The sequence below is a fragment of the Alternaria novae-zelandiae genome, assembly GCF_023758075.1.
Source record: "Alternaria novae-zelandiae strain BMP 2774 chromosome Unknown scaffold_20, whole genome shotgun sequence".
Classification (NCBI taxonomy): domain Eukaryota; kingdom Fungi; phylum Ascomycota; class Dothideomycetes; order Pleosporales; family Pleosporaceae; genus Alternaria; species Alternaria novae-zelandiae.
In genome coordinates this window covers 500,409-518,055 of record NW_026056980.1, presented here as the reverse complement: position 1 = coordinate 518,055, position 17,647 = coordinate 500,409, and the positions used below count along the sequence as shown (strand labels likewise).

The 17,647-nt window shown below is 55.0% G+C and overlaps 7 protein-coding genes across 7 annotated transcripts; 5 read left to right on the top strand and 2 right to left on the bottom strand.

Moving 5' to 3' along the window:
• Positions 1-1,936: 1,936 nt before the first annotated feature.
• ERG13 (3-hydroxy-3-methylglutaryl coenzyme A synthase) lies at positions 1,937-3,540 on the top strand (the record flags this gene model as incomplete). The annotated part of the gene is made up of 4 exons (XM_049402317.1): positions 1,937-1,996; positions 2,097-2,199; positions 2,270-3,348; positions 3,403-3,540. 4 exons carry the CDS (start codon positions 1,937-1,939, stop codon positions 3,538-3,540), a joined length of 1,380 nt encoding a protein of 459 aa, XP_049251988.1.
• A 649-nt stretch (positions 3,541-4,189) lies between these two features.
• On the top strand, positions 4,190-5,302 carry J4E88_008707 (uncharacterized protein; the record flags this gene model as incomplete). The annotated part of the gene is made up of 3 exons (XM_049402316.1): positions 4,190-4,321; positions 4,414-4,780; positions 4,866-5,302. The coding sequence occupies 3 exons, from the start codon at positions 4,190-4,192 to the stop codon at positions 5,300-5,302; spliced, it is 936 nt and encodes a 311-aa protein (XP_049251987.1).
• Positions 5,303-7,867: 2,565 nt separating this feature from the next.
• J4E88_008706 (uncharacterized protein) lies at positions 7,868-10,717 on the bottom strand (the record flags this gene model as incomplete). Its single annotated transcript, XM_049402315.1, has 3 exons — positions 7,868-9,299; positions 9,347-10,129; positions 10,335-10,717. The coding sequence occupies 3 exons, from the start codon at positions 10,715-10,717 to the stop codon at positions 7,868-7,870; spliced, it is 2,598 nt and encodes an 865-aa protein (XP_049251986.1).
• Positions 10,718-11,997: 1,280 nt separating this feature from the next.
• On the top strand, positions 11,998-12,527 carry J4E88_008705 (uncharacterized protein; the record flags this gene model as incomplete). The annotated part of the gene is made up of 3 exons (XM_049402314.1): positions 11,998-12,046; positions 12,095-12,354; positions 12,405-12,527. The coding sequence occupies 3 exons, from the start codon at positions 11,998-12,000 to the stop codon at positions 12,525-12,527; spliced, it is 432 nt and encodes a 143-aa protein (XP_049251985.1).
• Positions 12,528-12,971: 444 nt separating this feature from the next.
• On the top strand, positions 12,972-13,716 carry J4E88_008704 (uncharacterized protein; the record flags this gene model as incomplete). Its single annotated transcript, XM_049402313.1, has 4 exons — positions 12,972-13,007; positions 13,058-13,135; positions 13,186-13,401; positions 13,453-13,716. The coding sequence occupies 4 exons, from the start codon at positions 12,972-12,974 to the stop codon at positions 13,714-13,716; spliced, it is 594 nt and encodes a 197-aa protein (XP_049251984.1).
• A 995-nt stretch (positions 13,717-14,711) lies between these two features.
• J4E88_008703 (uncharacterized protein) lies at positions 14,712-15,683 on the top strand (the record flags this gene model as incomplete). The annotated part of the gene is made up of 1 exon (XM_049402312.1): positions 14,712-15,683. The coding sequence occupies one exon, from the start codon at positions 14,712-14,714 to the stop codon at positions 15,681-15,683; it is 972 nt and encodes a 323-aa protein (XP_049251983.1).
• Positions 15,684-16,471: 788 nt separating this feature from the next.
• Positions 16,472-17,407, bottom strand: J4E88_008702 (uncharacterized protein; the record flags this gene model as incomplete). Its single annotated transcript, XM_049402311.1, has 1 exon — positions 16,472-17,407. The coding sequence occupies one exon, from the start codon at positions 17,405-17,407 to the stop codon at positions 16,472-16,474; it is 936 nt and encodes a 311-aa protein (XP_049251982.1).
• Between the last annotated feature and the right edge of the window lie 240 nt (positions 17,408-17,647).

Sequence of the window (17,647 nt, the reverse complement as noted above, 5' to 3'; positions counted from 1 at the left end):
CTTCTGACATGTGCACTTTAGTTTCTGCTATGTACCTGCACCTTCTGCGCTTAATTCCCTCCCGTCGTTCTTGAGTCGCTGCGAGTTCATTTTCACCCCTCTCGCATTAATATAGAGCTACATTAGGACGACCTGGCCTTACCTCATGTGCTCTGCCGCCTTTCTGCATCATATTCACGTGCACTCAGCGTCATGCACGGGATCGCAGGCTCTACGATATGCCACCAGTCGATTGGCCCGGGCCCATCTTCCCTACCGTCGGGCAAAGTGCTTCTTTCTGATCAGACAGAACATATTTAAAACAGCTATTAGGCATGGTGCCCGACTATGACATGGTGCATCCGGGATCGTGGTTGAGGCTGTCATCTGGTCCGCGACATCGACATGGCGGTGGACATTCGGTTTTGCATAGCTTCCCGAACTGTAATACGTACTGACAATATGGGACTCGTTGTGACAGGCGATGAAGGTAGCGATTGCTGCAGTGCCATCTTTCTGCTCAGAGCTGCTCAGGTCCCGTGTGCTGTCATCCGCCTGATCGTCAGTGACTCCGCTCCCGCTCCTAGAAAGAAGCTTTGGATAGGAGTGTTGATGCCCTGTCACCATACGACATTTTGGATAATAAAGTTGGAGAGCGAACCGGGCACATGGTACTTATGTACTTATGCTCTGCATCGGGGAGCCCATGTCAACCCTAGGGCCATGATGACAACGGCGAGGAATGCCTAGGATGGCCCAGCCTGTTCGCCCGCTGCAGTTCAAGGTTCAGCCTGGGCTCCGACATGCGGCTATGGGGATATCAATTCACCCGAAAATGCATACCTATAACGTCAGTTGTTCTCATCCTAACGCCACTCCCGGATACTTGGATCAATTCCATTCGTCAGTTGAAGTCTGGGCCGTGCTTGACATCCCTTATCCGACTTGGGATGCTCCTGAACTGCTTTTTGTCATTGATCGTCTGAGAACACGACTGCAAGCTGAACTTAGAGTTTATATGCATCTGCGATACCACCTTCCATAGAAGAAGCCAAGTGATCTCGGTGGATTACTACCTATCAAAATCATCCCGCCCACCAAGTAGGTCGTAGATAGCGACCGCGGGAATCTAGGCAGCAGTCTGGCTAAACGCGAATGCCCTCATTTTCGGCCGAGTTCTACTGAGGATGTGTGATGCCCTCAGCACAATGGGCAACTCGGGTCCAAAGCAATGACGGCCTTCTCGTCTGATGTTATCAGATACCTTGCACTCCCTCATCCAACAAAGATACCGCAGCACCGTGACGCGGCATTACGCATGCCATGGAGGCTGTGTTCTGGCCAGGGCGTAGGTAGCCATGTTTGTCGAGTATCGCGGATGAGGTTGCTAGGGGGGACTTGTTGTGATGGGCTGATGGTTCCTGACTAGCTAGTAAATCCCTGCATGCCAAGGAGCACGGCGATAGGTCGTCGAGGGCGTACGTCCTCCGCCCGGTGGAAAAGGGCCAACTCACGATGCTGGGGGCGCGATGAAGTGAAGTAAAGATATACGTTCGCAGAGCATGCAGCTGGGACGAAGCGAGCAAGGCGGCATGCAGGCGTTTCTTTTTCGCCAGACGAATGCCCCGCCATGCCGCCGGCCTCGCAGCCAGACCCTGAATGCCCCGAGAAGAATGTACCGAAAATCTCAGAGACTAGCAGACACAACACTGGGAGCGCGTGGGCCGCTGTTAGGATTGTTGAGTGCTAGGTCTGCACAAAACCCGTTACTTGTCCCCTTTGGAGCCCTGTACCCACGGCGTGCTAGCATTGCCACGAAACTGATTGCCGCTACTAAACTGCACCTTGCCATTGTCGCGTAGGATTTACTCGTCAAGTACTTAAGGCGGTGAACTCCCCTCCCTCGCCAACGCACTCCCTTTCTGCTCCTCACACAACACTATACACTCCTGCAAACATGGCTGCTCGTCCCTCCAACATCGGTATCAAGGCCATTGAGCTTTACTTCCCCAGCCAGGTACGTTGTTGCTGTCGTGGGCGGTGTCGCCGTCCCAATGCACATGCGCCCGCTGCAACCACGCCCTCTACACCAACATGCACTAACAACTCGCCCACAGTGCGTTGACCAGGCCGAACTCGAGAAGTTCGATGGCGTCTCCCAGGGCAAATACACCATTGGCCTCGGCCAGACCAAGATGTCCTTCTGCGACGACCGTGAGGGTGAGTCCAAGATTTTCTGCTCGCGCGACCCCGTGTACCCAGAAGAGGAACTGACAGGTGCTCCACCCAGACATCTACTCGCTCGCCCTGACCACCGTCACCTCGCTCTTCAAGAAGTACAATGTCGACCCCAAGAGCATTGGCCGCCTCGAAGTCGGCACCGAGACTCTGCTCGACAAGTCCAAGTCGGTCAAGTCTGTGCTCATGCAGCTCTTCGAGGAGTCTGGCAACTACAACATCGAGGGTGTTGACACTGTCAACGCCTGCTACGGAGGAACCAACGCCCTCTTCAACTCCGTCAACTGGATGGAGTCGTCGGCCTGGGACGGCCGTGACGCCGTCGTGGTCGCTGGAGACATTGCGCTGTACAAGAAGGGCAACGCTCGCCCGACTGGTGGCGCTGGATGTGTCGCCATGCTCATTGGCCCCAACGCGCCCATTGTTATGGACGCTGGCCAGCGCGGCTCCTACATCAGGCACGCCTACGACTTCTACAAGCCCGACTTCACCAGCGAGTACCCCGTCGTCGACGGCCACTTCTCCGTCCGCTGCTACACCGAGGCTGTCGACGCCTGCTACAAGGCCTACAATGAGCGCGAGAAGACTCTCAAGTCGCAACAAAATGGAAACGGTGTAAACGGCAGCAGCGAGCTCGAGACTGCTCTCGACCGCTTCGACTACATGGCCTTCCACGCACCTACCTGCAAGCTCGTCGCCAAGTCGTACGCGCGTCTGCTCTACAACGACTATCTCGCCAACCCCTCCAACCCCATCTTCGCCGAGGTTCCCGCTGAGCTTCGCGACATGGACTACGCCACCTCTGTCAGCGACAAGACCGTCGAGAAGACCTTTATGGGTCTTGCTAAGAAGCGCTATGCGGCTCGCGTCCAGCCCAGCATCCAGGTCCCGACCCAGTGCGGCAACATGTACTGCGGCAGTGTCTACGGTAGCTTGTGCAGCTTGCTCGCCAACATCAGCAGCCAGGACCTCGAGGGCAAGCGCATTGGTATGTTCAGCTACGGAAGTGGTCTGGCCTCATCTCTGTTCTCCTTCACCGTGAAGGGCAGCACCGAGAACATTGCTAAGCAGCTCGACATCCAAAACCGTCTCGAGAAGAGGCGTGTAGTCGCCCCTGAGGTTTACGACGAGGTAAGTCTTCGAATTCTAGATTGCTACAGAACATCCCACTAACATTCCTACCAGATGTGCAACCTCCGTGAGCAGGCTCACCTCCAGAAGGACTTCACCCCCAAGGGAAGCGTTGACACCATCGTTCCCGGCACCTACTACCTCACCGGCGTCGACGGCATGTTCCGCCGCTCCTACGAAGTCAAGCAGTAGACGCCTTGTCTGCCGCATTATACCCACCACAACTTCATTTCTTCCTTCGCTTGCATTCTGAGCATTTGCGGGAGTCATCTCCATGATTCAGCTTAGACTCAAAAGGTTGCATTATTTCACACTTGGCGTATGGGACAGTGGCCCCACTTTGCCGACCGCAGGGTTGTGGGAGTCGTGGTACACGAACATTTACGACGGATGATAGGGATGGGAAGGATCATATGTATATTGTCTAGATCTGCATGGTGGCATGACAAGAGTCGTGCCATCTTAATATTGGCTTCTGAATGAGGCATCGACACTGTAGATAGACTAATGCGATGTTTACAACATTACCATGGTCCCACAACAAGGTAAAAGTCTTATCCATACCGACATCGGCGCCGAATTCCAAGACCCATTTTCATCTACTTTGAACAGGGTTGATGTATACTAATCCATTTGGGGGGTTTCTCGTCTTGACCATGGATGAACGAATCGTACCTCGGCTCAAACTTCAGCTCCGCGTCGCGATTACCGCCCCGCTGCGAACCTTGAAGCTTACGACAACATCTGAGCTTCTTTTCCCTTGATCTGAGCATTGCAATTGCGCATCGCTAGTACAAACTTCCAATACCCAACACATTGTGTAATCATTACCAACTTCATCATGGGCAAAGAACTAGGTCCCGGCGTCGGCTTCGAGTTTCCCTCGTATGAGGTGTCCTGGCTCAAGCGCGATCTCCTGCTCTTCGCGAACAGCATTGGCGCAACCTACCCGGATGAGCTGCACTTCCTCTACGTAAGCAACTCCATCACAGCTCTCACACGCCTGAACCATACATCCCAAGCGCAATCCCCCGAGCTATCCAACACCTCTAACACCACCCTCAGGAACTGCACCCATCCTTCGCGGCCTTCCCAACCTACCCCATCATCCTCCCCTTCAAGCACACGGACCAAGAAGTCATCGACTTCTACGCGCGCAGCAATGCCGAGCCCATCGAAGGCGTCCCCAAGTTCGACACCAAGCACGTGCTCGACGGCGAGCGCAAGATACAATTCTTCAAGCCGCTGCCCGTGAGCAGCGAAGGCCGCAAGTTCGAGATCAGGAGCAAGGTGTTGGGTGTATACGACAAGGGCAAGGCGACCGTTGTGGAGACGGAGAACAGGCTTGTTGATGCGAAGACGGGGGAGACGTATAGTAGAGCTGTTGGCAGTGGCTTCTATGTTGGTCAGGGTGGTTGGGGTGGTCCGAAGGGTATGTCTTTCCCATGTCCTTGAACCCTCGCCGTGCTCGCGATGGAGCAGGCACGATCGTATAACATAAGACTAACGCACAACAGGCCCCAAGCAACCAAACTACCCCCCTCCCTCCCGCGCCCCCGATAGCACACACATCCACCAAACCACCATGGAAACAGCGCACCTCTACCGCCTAAACGGCGACTACAACCCTCTCCACGCCGACCCGGAGCCGGGCAAGAAAATGGGTTTCGGCGGCCCCATTATTCACGGCCTCTTCTCGTGGAACATGTCTGCCCACGCTATCCTGAAGGCGTTCGGTGCATCCAAGCCTGAGAACCTCAAGGAGTTCCAGGCGAGGTTCGCGGCGCCGGTCAAGCCGGGTGATAAGCTGATTACGGAGATGTGGAGGACGGGGGATAGGGATCAGGATGGGTTCGAGGAGGTGAGGTTTGTGGTTAAGGTTGAGGGCGGGAAGACGGTGCTTACGAACGGGAGGGCGTTGGTGAAGTGTGAGGGGGGAAAGGCGAAGTTGTAGGGTAGTATTTACTTGACCGGAGACGTTGGACGTGTAGCGTTCATATGAACATGAGTATATATCAACTGTACCAAATCCAAACATAAGCGCATACCGTCTTGAGTTCTTCAATTAAACATCTGACATGCATACACTCCATCCCGCCCAGAACGGCTAGATCCTCCGTCACCACAGCATGTTCCCCATCGGTCATCTTAATCAATCAGATAAGATGAACGTGCAGCTCACGTGCGTTACAGGGATGCGCGCCTCCGCCCCATCAGGGACCAAACTGACGCACGCAACGCAACACGATGGCTCAGCTCCGCGCTTCATGGCTCTTCGGTGTTTGCCTGATGGAGTAGGGCCAACTTGCGCAAACGTTTCACTCGAGACCGCGGGTGGGAGATGAAACGGGAAGGGGACTGAGGAGAACGAGAAAGAGGCTGGCACTTTTGGAAGGAGGGATCTTAGCTGTTCGTCTCCATATCCCTTGCAGTTCGACCTCGTACGGTTACCTGGACTTTGTTCATACCCCGAAGGCGGCTTCCATTTCTGCGCCCGCGAGCGAGACGACGCGATTCTACACCGCATTCGACGTACAGACACACCCTCTGGTACACAACACGACGAACCGCACGCGCTCCTCCATCAACTCCCACCACCCACCATCCACGATGCTCCTCACTTTACCCACCACGCTCCTCCCCCTCCTCCTCACCCTCACCCCAACACACGCCTACAAACCGCTCTCAGACGCCTTCCTCCGCGCCCTCCCCTCCCCCAACAACACCCTCGACGCATTAGACAGCACGCTCCTCTCCCCCCTCCTAATCCCGCGCGTCCCCGGCACCCCTGGCCAAACCCTCGCGCAACACCACCTCTACGCCTACTTCACAAAAGAGTTACCAGCCTGGAATCTAACCTGGCAAAACAGCACCTCCGTGACGCCCACATCCAAGTTGCCCCTCCCCTTTGCGAATTTGATCGCGCGGAGAGAACCACCTTGGGTCGCACCGGGACAATCGAACTTGCTCACGCTTGTTGCGCACTATGACAGTAAATTGCATCCGGATGGGTTTATCGGGGCGACGGATAGTGCGGCGCCGTGCGCTATGTTGATGTATGTAGCCAGCGTGCTAGATCCACATATAACGCGGATGTATGAGGAGATGAGTGCGTTAGGAGAGGGCGGGGACGTGGACATGGACATGGGTATTCAGATAGTGTTTTTAGACGGCGAGGAGGCGTTTGAGACGTGGAGTGATAGTGATAGTTTGTATGGCGCGAGGTACGTTCGATCCGTCTCAATTCATATTTGGGAAAGAGGAAAACCCCATGGAATAGTATGCTGACAAGAATATATAGGGCCCTAGCAACGCACTGGTCCACGACCTTCAACCCCCCATCCACCGCCTCAAAATTCTACCAGAACCGCACTCCCCTCTCGCAAATCAGCCTCTTCCTTCTCCTCGACCTACTCGGCTCCGCAGACCCACGCGTCCCTTCCTACTTCCCCACCACCCATTGGGCGTATGTACACCTCTCCACCGTCGAGTCCCGACTGCGCAGTTTGAACCTGCTGGAATCATCTCCTTCCACACCCTTCTTACCGGATGTCAATGGGACAATGGGGCATGGGGGGATTTCGGATGACCATCTGCCGTTTATGGCGAAGGGCGTGGAGATATTGCATGTGATCCCCAGTCCGTTCCCGGGGGTGTGGCATACCATGGAGGATGATGGGGAGCATTTGGACGGGGCGACGGTGAGGGATTGGGCGAAGATTGTGGGTGCGTTCGCACTGGAGTGGTTGGATATGATGGAGGTGTGGGATGAACCCGAGGAAGCGACAGCGGGTAAGAGGTGGTTAGCATAGAACGAATAAGAAAACGCGCAAAGACGTGTTCGTGACATCAACCATAATAGTGCCAAACCAGGACGACGATGTGAACAGGTAAACTTAATGTCTCATATCTTTATGTACAAAAAGGCTCGCCCATATCCATCATACCACTATCCATATCCCCTCGATATAACGATGCGTATGAATCCATGTCGTTAGATATATGCCGAACTCGCAGAAAGAAGAAAAGAGGAAAACCCGTGCAGATACGCGCGCATAATGCACAAAGAACGGGAAGAAACAGCCTGAACTCGACATAGTGCCATTAAGAACTCCCACATTGGATGAAAAAGCGAAAACAATGCACCAGCGCAATGCAAACCCATAGCCCAGCAAAGAAAACATCGTGTTTACTGTAGCGTGGGAGACCGCAGCAACTTGAACTCATTCTGGGAAATCTTGTAATCGTAATCAGTCGGACGCTGCGTCAGGTCCTTGTCGGCATAGGCTGTGTCGTAATGACCATGCGTGAGGTCGTGACAGCAGCAACCGATGGGGCAAATTAGTGAAGGACTTGAACGCAGTCCAAGTCCTGTGTGGTAGGCTCCGGGTATCCAAGAAAAGACTATACGAATAGTACCGCCATGTACCGGTAAGATAGAACAAAGCAGAAACTTTTTGTCAGGTCCTGGAGGAACCTAGGTATAGAAGAGCAGGCTGCGTGTATGAGCATGTGCTCATCATACATCGAATTGGCCTTGGTTGAAGACATCGTGCTCGTTGCTGGGAACGATACCGGACATCCTATCTCCGCGTCCAGCAGGTCGGTCCCAGTTGACTTCGTCCGTCTCATCCTCGTCCATTCGCTCCAGGGCGTCGGTCCGTTGTCTGTCGTTTCCGAATTGCTGCTCCATTGTACTCTGGTCGGTAAAGGTGAAGCCAGCAAAGTTTGCTTGCATAGTCGGTGACAGTGGCGTGGATGCGGGGTTGACTCCGGAGGCCAGGGCAGCCGCGCGGGCGTTCAAAGAGCCAGCACCGTTGAGAGCATTAGTAAACTCGGGGTCGAAGTTGGAAACGTCGAGCTCTCCCTTGAGCTTGGGCTTGAATGGTGGTACCACGTTCTTCTTGCCCAGAGCCTCCCAGTCGATGTCGGCAAAGAAGGGATGAGCCTTGAGCTCCTCGGCATCGCGTGTGGCACCAAGCCTGTGCTTGGGGTTCCTGTTGAGAAGTCCCTTGACGAAATTCCTACCTTCAGTGCTGAGGGCGTCCCGGGGGAACCTGACCTTTCCGAACGCGATGTTCTTGTACATTTGCTGGGTGTCTTCTGCGTAGAAAGGACTCCATCCACAGCACATCTCGAAGACTAGCACTCCGAGCGACCAGAAATCGACCATCTTGGTGTAACCGTGTTCGTCCAGAAGGACCTCGGGTGCGAGGTACTCTGTGGTTCCGCAGAATGTGTTGGTGGTGGCGTTCTCGGTGAGGTTAGCCTTGGACAGACCGAAGTCACAAAGGGCGATGTGGCCATTGGCGTCCAAGAGGATGTTCTCGGGCTTGAGATCGCGGTACACGATGTTGTGCTCGTGCAGATGTTGCAGGGCAAGGATAAGCTCTGCAATGTAGAACTTGGCACGACCCTCCTGGAAGCGGCCTTCCCTCTGGAGATGCCAGAAGAGTTCGCCTCCCGACATGTAGTCAGTGACGAAGTATAGATCTGAGGGTGTCTGGAAGGAGAACTTCAGTCCAACGATGAATGCCGAATCAGCCATGGCTGTCCGGACGAGGATGTTGCGTTCTCCCAGTGTGTGTGCCACCTCCTTCTTCTGCACGATGACTTTCTTCGAAAGCACCTTCATGGCGTAGATGCGGCGAGTGTCGCGCTTGCGTACTTGGAAGACCTGACCGAATGTGCCCTTTCCGATGAGCTTGAGAATCTCAAAGTCTTCGGGGCCGTAATGCTTCTTCTCGACCTTTTGGAAGTTGAGCTTGAGGTGAATCTCTCCGGTAACAACACCTCCCTCGCCCTCTCGGGGCTCTAGCGGGAACCAGCCGTCGTATGGCTCGCTGTATTCGACGAGGTTTGGGCAGAAGCGGACGTGGCCGAGGAAAGCCTCACCGTTGGCGCGGTCGTAAACGGAGACGTCGATTTCAGCATGGTCGCCCACAACGTCACTACGATTGTCAGCATCACCACACGGGGAAGAGAAGGAGCTACTCACAACATGGCTTCGTGCTCCCACTTGGGGCTCGTCACTTCTTCCAGGGAGCCGTTCTCCCTAGGATCTGAGCTGTGGCCGCTGTTGCTGCTCTGTCGGCTCTTCATGGGAATGGCCATTGGAGTGCCCATCTGGCTCTCGGTTCGCTTCATCTGCATGGGCGGTCGCTTCGACTCATCGTGCCTAGGCCCGTCTGAGATGTACTCAGCCCATTGGAATTGGCAGACAACGTAGGGGTCTGTGCTGGGCCGCAGACCCCGTCCCTCAGAGATTGTGACTGAGAGCTTGCCCTTGGGCGCCACTACGGGAGCCGTCTTGCTCTCCTTGGATTCGTCGGACGCATTTGAGGTGCGGGATAGATTCGAGGGCACGGGCTTTGCTTCTTGGGAGCGGGTGCGCGGTGTCTGGGGAGGTGTAGCCTGTTGCAACGGCGCAAAATCGCCTTGCGTTAGCTTCTCCGCTTCACCAGCCAACTGCGAGGTTGAGGGAGTTCGGGAAGAGGCACTGGGGGCGGGGCTGGGCAGCATGCTGGGGTGGGTGGTTGACTCTTGCTCCTTCTCTCGGGGGTCCGAGACCTGAGAAGTGACGGGTGCGGGGGAGGGGTTGACCGTGGAGGAGGACTTCCGCGAGGGCATAAGAGAATCACGAACCTGGCCAAAGTAACTGTGCAGAATACCCGGCAGTCGCTTGTCCGTCGGGTCGGGCTTGGGTGTCGTGGCACCCGGTGGCGTGGAGCTGGTGGAGCCGATCTGGTCGTGTCCGTCTTCGTTGCTGTCGTTGGTGGCTCTGTGCGGCGTTAGCAGTGATGACGAGGGCATCAGGAAAGTGGCGGTGAGTGTGGGAGTGTGAGGTGGTGAGAGTGGTGAGAGAAATTGTAAGGAAAGAGCGAGGGTGCACGTCGTCAGGACGCAGTACAGCTGCAAGCTAAGCGATGATGTGGTGTGGTGCGTGGCAATGCGTTGCATCAACATGACAGTCAGTATGCGCTTACCGTGTCATGGCCTGTCTAAGCAGGTCGGCGGCGCCAGACGAGGTGCCCGTGGTGTGCTGGGCCATGGTGTTTGATTTTGGGTGCGACTTGGACTGGCGGGTCGAGGGCGCGGTGCCGACGTTGAGCGTGGAGACGGTGGGAACAACGCTGCTGCTCTTGTTGCGTAGATGATGGCGGGGTCGAATGGTCCTGGTTGAACTCTCCGAGGCGCGAGAGACTAGTCCGGGACGTTGCTGGCTGGCATCGACAGCGGGGCCTTGGGTGGAAGCAATCTTGACGGTCTCCTTGAGGCTGGCGCGCGACGGGCTGCTGGAGTACGTGTCGCTTTGGGGGGAGGTCGAGAGCGAGCTGTCTGCCGGGTCCGCAGTTGGGCGTGAAGTCATAATAATCACTTGGGTCCTGGCTGGCTGCTCCGAGCGGCCTTAGCCCTAAACAAGCGCACTGCAACGACTGTGCGAAAACTCTGCTCTAGGACTTTAACGGGGCAGGCAGTCCGAGTCCTTCCAGGCTTGAGGCGCGCGGGCTGCGGGCGGTGTACAGCGGTACTGGGTAGACGTGTACTCTGGGACCGTGGGAGCTCTGGGGCGCTGCAGCAGTAGGCGTCGACTCGAGGATGATAGCAGCGTCACCGGCAGGCGAGATAGGCAGGCGCCGTGTAGCTCACTGACTTGACTGTCGCTGGAATTCACTGCGGGCCTTGCTATGTATCAATCCCTCTCAACGCGATTGCATTGCACCATCCCTCGACCTAGCAGCGCCGCCTCCAGTCCCCCTAGGCTCCTCCGGTTTTCACCGCCACTGTCATCTGTCTCGGCGAGCAGCATGACCAGGTCAACCAAAACCACACTTCGCGCGGCCATGCATTTGTGTGCGCCAAGCAGGTGCAACGCGCTGACGTAGTTATCCACTGCCTCTGCTTCTGCCGACATGCCACTGGGCCGGCATCGCCCAAACCGGCCGGGAAGAGATACAGTCCCTGGCTAAGATCTCGGAACGCGACCCAACCACTGCCAATCACCGCCTCCACACGCCCGTCGCCGGTGGAGCACGAATACCCTCACATCAATGCTCAAGCCAGCGCCTGCATCAAGCTCCAAGCCTGTCGTTTGAAGAAAAGCCTCAACGATCCACCCGTGATGCCACTGCGACGTTAGCGACATATGGCCCGATAGCACTGCGATAGCGCCCGCCGCCCTGGATACACTGTCGCTATCGAGCAACACCGGTACCGTGACTGCACGCATGTGAAGGCTGCGGCTGACTCGAGCAAACACAGCCCAGCATGTCGATAGGAAGAACTCTATATCCTTTGTTGCTGGTTGCACCTAGATCTGTTAGTAAGCTATACGTCTGCCCCTTTTGGAAGATATGACGCGGATAAGATAAAAATGGGGAACGTCGGGGCGCAATCTGGTAGAGACACACATCACTCATCGCAAACTCGCGTTACCCCGTAAGCCTCGTGCATCATGGCTGTATCTTGGGTGACTGCCGTGGTTACACAGTGAACGCTCGATGATGCCAGATACCTAGGCAAAGGGTCTTCGGCCAAACAGCCGGCCCGTGCCCCGGCCTCTCTGCATTTCTTACTTAGCAGGGCTGCAACCGCGCGCAGTACCGAAGCTCAAAGCCAACACCACACGCTGCCGCGCATCCACCCACCATGTCTGACCGCGAATTCGGCGGCAACGACGACTTGTCGCTGCCCAAAGGTCGGCATTTCTAGACTCGCATCCCCCGTAAATGCTAATACGCGCCAGCGACCGTCCAAAAGATTGTCCAAGACATCCTGGCCAGCGAGCCTGGCATGACCTTTGCAAAGGATTCGCGCGACCTTCTAATCGAGTGCTGCGTTGAGTTCATCACCCTCATCTCCTCCGAAGCCAACGAGATCGCCGAAAAGGACGCGAAAAAGACAATAGCCTGCGAACATGTCAAGGCTGCCCTGGAAGAGCTAGATTTTGGCGACTACGTCCCAGCCATTCTCGAGGTGGCGCAAGACTATAAGAAGCAGCAGCAGGTACGTTTGCGACGGCGCATGTGACGCGACCACTAGCTAACGCGGGGCAGAATCGCGAAAAGAAGCAGACCAAGATCGAGCAGAGCGGCATGACCGAGGAGCAGCTCATCGCTGCGCAAGAAGAGCTATTCAAGAACGCAACGAGCAAGTTCAACGCGCCACCCGCGCAGTGATGTTTTCTCTCATGGACGACTTGTACGAATAATGGCTCGAGTTGCACGGCGTTACGTGGGCATTGCGAAGGCGCGAGGCAGGCGTTTGGCTTAGATTAGGGACACATCAAAGGCATTCTGGGTGCGGGCAGGCACATGTGCACCATGTTTTCAGCATAGTTCTAGGCGTTATTCAAAGGCGATGAAAGCCCATGAGGCTGCGACACGAAATCGAACGTGTCACAACGACAACCACCATAGTCCATTTCCTCACTTCTTTTCTTTGTGAATGCGCGCCGAGAACAAGAAGCGCGCCCGTGTTGCACGGCCAATGACGTCGGGGTTGGGCCCACACCCCGCGTGGCCAGTAGCCGCATCCCACCACAGCGCTGCCCACTACCGCCTATCTCCCGAACCACTACCCATAGCACAGCTCCACAAACCATACCCTCCGAACTATACGCCATGTCGGGTCTCGAGAATGCGCTTTTTAACCTCAAGGTCAGCCACTGTGTGCTGGCGCTGACTAACCATACGCTGACCCCCCTCAGTTCACGGCCAAGTCGCTGAACAGGCAGGCGCTCAAAGCTGGCAAGGAGGAGCAGGCTGAGAAGACCAAGCTGGAAAAGGTTTGTATCATGTCTTTTCAGCGCAAGAACGCGTAGTAACACCATCTCAGGCTATGAAGCAGGGCCACAACGACATCGCCCGCATATACGCCGGAAACGCCATCCGCAAGCAGAATGAGAAGCTCAACCTGCTACAACTCGCCTCGCGCGTCGATGCCGTCGCAGGCCGCGTACAAACCGCCGTCACGATGCGACAGATTACAGGCAACATGATGAAGGTCAACCGCAGTCTAGACGTGGCTATGAAGTCTATGAGTCCTGAGAGGGTATGCGACATCCACAGCTATTGGGATCAGGACAGCGCTGACAACACCTAGATTGCCTCCGTCATGGTCGATTTCGAAAAGCAGTTCGAGAACGTAGACTCCGCCACCGAACTTTACCAGGATATCACCTCCTCTGCCACCGCAGTCGGCACACCACAAGAGGACGTAGACCGTCTGATGGCGCAGGCGGCAGACAAGGCAGGCGTGGATCTACAACAAGATCTCCAAGAAGCAACACCGGCAAAGACGAAGGTTGGGCCCACGGAGCAAGAAGAAGAGGCATTTACCGAGAGGCTGCGTGCTCTGAGGAATTGAGATACAAGCAACAGTCCCTTGCGGGATTCCTAGGGTGTATTGGAGTTTAGGCGCATCACATGCAAGCGAATTGTTGAGAAGACTAAGATAGCTTTCGAGGCGAATACTATGTTCATGACTACCACACTAGTCAAGGGTCAGACCGACCTTCGCATGCGCATCACCTGGTCGCTCTGTCACAGCTATCTCACACCGCCTCCACTCCTCACCCCATCTCCGCATTCCCAGTACACATCACCGGTCACTAGTTGACGCCATCAACTAGATACTTACGACATCGGTATTCTTCGGAAACTGGCTTCGGCTAAGTTGCTCGTCTCGCAGCCGCGATAGCCTACCGACCCGGGAGACAGAAACAGCATGAGTCGTGAGTTGCTTGTTGAGTAGGCATGCCCTGGTTGCAAAAACGAAGTTATCATGACTTGTCCGATAAATTTTGACAAATGAATTCTGCCCTTCAGTTATCAGTTCCTCAAGAACTTTCCGTCATCACGTACTCAGACTGTGCACCTAGCGAGAGAGCAAGTGTTGTGTCCCAACCCACCATACCCCGGATCGTCAGTCGTGGCCAGCTCCCCACGCTGGACCCTGCATTTAATTCCTCATGCCATGCAGTAAACACCCACACGTCTCAGCCGATGCTACCCATCGTGAACATGGCTATGAGCGACGAACGATGCAGGGCCCGATGACGTGCACCAATCAATGCGCGTGATACCCGTTCGGCGGCTCTTGCTCCGACGTCGGTGTTTGTTCGCCGGCGAACTTTCAGGTAAACTCCGATATCTTCGTCAGCGGCTTGTATCAAATCCCTCAACAACAGCCTGTCCTGTGTTGTACACTTACGACACCTCTGTCGCCCTGGTCCAAACAGCGGGCAAACTGTTGTAAAAGTCGTAAAGCGTGAAGCGCCCGCGAAAAACGCACCGTCAAAACTTCAAGCATTCCATGCAGCACACAAAGAGAGAGTTTATCAGTCACCGGAGGAAGCTGCAATGGGGGAAGAACAAGCCAGCGGTATGAAACCGCACGCAGCCAACGAGCACAGAGACCAAACAACCGTACCCAAAGTCGCAACACCCTCCATCGCGATCCCCAAGCCAAACCTACCGCTCCCCACGATGCGCAAACCCAGCACCTCGAACGAAACATCCCACGAATGGAACACGTCCAAACTCGGTCTACGCATCGGCGTCGACGCCCTCTCCGCCGGTTCCGCAGGCATACTCGTCGCACCCATCATAACCATGATCGACAAAGGCATCATCGAAAACGCCAGCGGGCGTAACAGTCTCGGCGAGAGTCTGAAGAAAAGCGCAATCGAACTCCTCGCGAAACCGCACCGCTTCCTCGCCAGCAAACCCTTCGTCCTGATATTCAGTCTGTACTTCGGTACCTACTTCACCGCCAACAGCATCGATACGGCGTCCGCGACCGTAAAGCCTACGCAAGGTTTACAAGAGCAAACGAGTGGTACAAGCAAGTTCCTCGCTACGAGTACAACGAACCTAGCGTTGTGTCTGTATAAAGACAATCAGTTCACGCGGCTCTTCGCTGCGCCAGGGTCGTCACCACGACCTGTTCCTCTGCCTACATTCGCGCTATTCACCGTCCGCGACTGCCTTACTATTTTCGCTTCGTTCAACTTGCCACCGCTGCTTGCGCCCAAGGTAGACGAGCGCATGGGCACGGAGGTCAAGAAATATGTTGGTGCGCTGAGTGTTGCGCAATTTGTTACGCCTGCTGCTGTGCAGCTTGTGAGCACGCCCTTGCATTTACTCGGTCTGGATTTGTACAACAGGCCTGAGGCTAGGGTTGGTGGTGTGGATGGCAGGGCGGGGCGCGTGCTGAGGGATTGGGCGAAGAGTGCTGCGGCGAGGATTTGTAGGATTGTGCCGGCGTTTGGAGTGGGAGGGGTGGTCAACACTAAGGTTAGGAAGAATATGATGGGTAGGCTCGAGGGGTAGGGAGGATCAGGGTGCTGCACGAAGAGTTGGAAACAAATCGTCTTGAGCATTATGTGGCGTTAGGGGTCGGTACGGAAAACTCTCATCTCCTCTCACAGTAACAGCATGGCATGGCGTTAGGTGCGTTTTAACGACGAATGAACGCAGGCAACAATGAAGCACTTTATGAAGTTCCAACCTTTGCGCGCTTCTCCCGTCCCATCCGTCCCTCATCTCTTACCTTTCTCGTCATCCATCGCTTTGGCCGAAGCAAACCATTTATGCTGCACTAAACACTGCATCTCCATCTCCATCTTCCATGCTCCCACTCCGCTATATCTCACGGAATAAGATCGCATTAGTCCATGACTCCTGTTCCCCGTGACATCATCGTCGATCCAAAAGCTCAGATCACAAATCTCGACCGTTAGGCCCACAGGCCTATTCATGGCATATCCGACTGCATGGTGCATGTCAAATCTCGGTTCGCACATCTTGCGTGCCCCGCACGGATGGTTTTTGTGAAACCGAACCACGCGATCGTTCATGGGAATTTAACCGTTGGGTTTCCCAATACTTGGCGGTGGCTGGTGCTAGTCCAACATTGAATCCGTTTTGGTTTATGTGTGCAGAGTGAAATGAAAGAGGCGTGCGTGCATGGGAAAAGCAAAGACGTGATCGTGATAGATTGATGTGGGAGAGTCACTAGACGGGCATGCATGCAGAGCACAACAACACAAGAGTTCAGACATTACATATTCCATTCGCAAAACACTTTGAATAGCTATGCGGGTGGGTATCAAAAGCACCTACGCCTTCTCATTCCCGATACTCGCGCTCCCGCCCCCTCTCGCCTCAGCCAAAAGCTGCGTACCAACAACCTCGCCATTACTCTTGCTCTTAAACACACCAGAAATAGAGTAGAGACCCATGAAGGGCTCGTACACGTACTCCTCTTCCCAGACCTCTTCACCCTTATAGGTCACACTCTCGTTGAACCCGTTGAATCTCATGCTCTTGAGGTAATCACCCACAACATTAGTTGAGGAGATGGTACCAGAGTTATCGAGGACTTGCTCTACGATATCACCGTTTTGAGCAAGGACACGGCGTTTGTTGGCGTTGCCTTCGAAGTTGTTGATGGAGTAGAGGATGTTGTTGCGGAGATCCCATTGGTGGAAGTCGAGGTCGCGTTTCGCTTTGGCTTGAGCAGAGGTGTCGTTGCCTCCTCCGGTGAGACCACCGGCGACGTCGCCAACGAGACCAGCAGTGTCGTTGATGATGGAGCCAAGACCGTTTCCTAGCTCGGCGATAACGGGGTTGAGATCGATGCTGTCGAGCACGTCGCTGACCATGTTGACGAGGTTACCCAGACGGGCTTCGAGGTAGACTTTTGCGGTGACGTTTTGGATTAGGAGGGTGACTTTGTCGATGGATAGGTCGACTCCGGCGTTGAACTGCAGCAACTGGAGGACCTGAGCGTCGAGGTTGATCTTTGCGGTGAGGTTGTCGACGCCAATGAAGATCTCGCCGACGTGAACGGATGCGTTGAGGAGGACGTCTGGGACGGGGCTCAAGGCGGAGATGTTGGATGAGGATGTGTTTTCTGTTTCGTAGAGGACGGCAGCTGGGTCACCGTCATCTCGTACATCGAGCTTGTAACCACTGTAGCCATCGGATGCAGATTGGCAGACAGCAAGAAACGGCAACGAAAGGAGTGTAATGGTAGGTAGTATCGACAACATCTTGACTGGTACTGAAAGAGAGACTGGCCGAAAGTCGACGTGCTGCTGAACAAAGAGCGAAAGACTGGAAGCAACAACTCAATGGATGTCGTCAATTGACAAGAAAGACGGGCGGGCGCAACGGTTAACACTACCATCGGGTGGAGTAGTAGTGAGTTGCTTACAAGGATCATGTGCATAGCACCATCTTCCATTACCCGTCATCCACCTACGCTAGCAAGAAAAACGGAAATTAAGGAG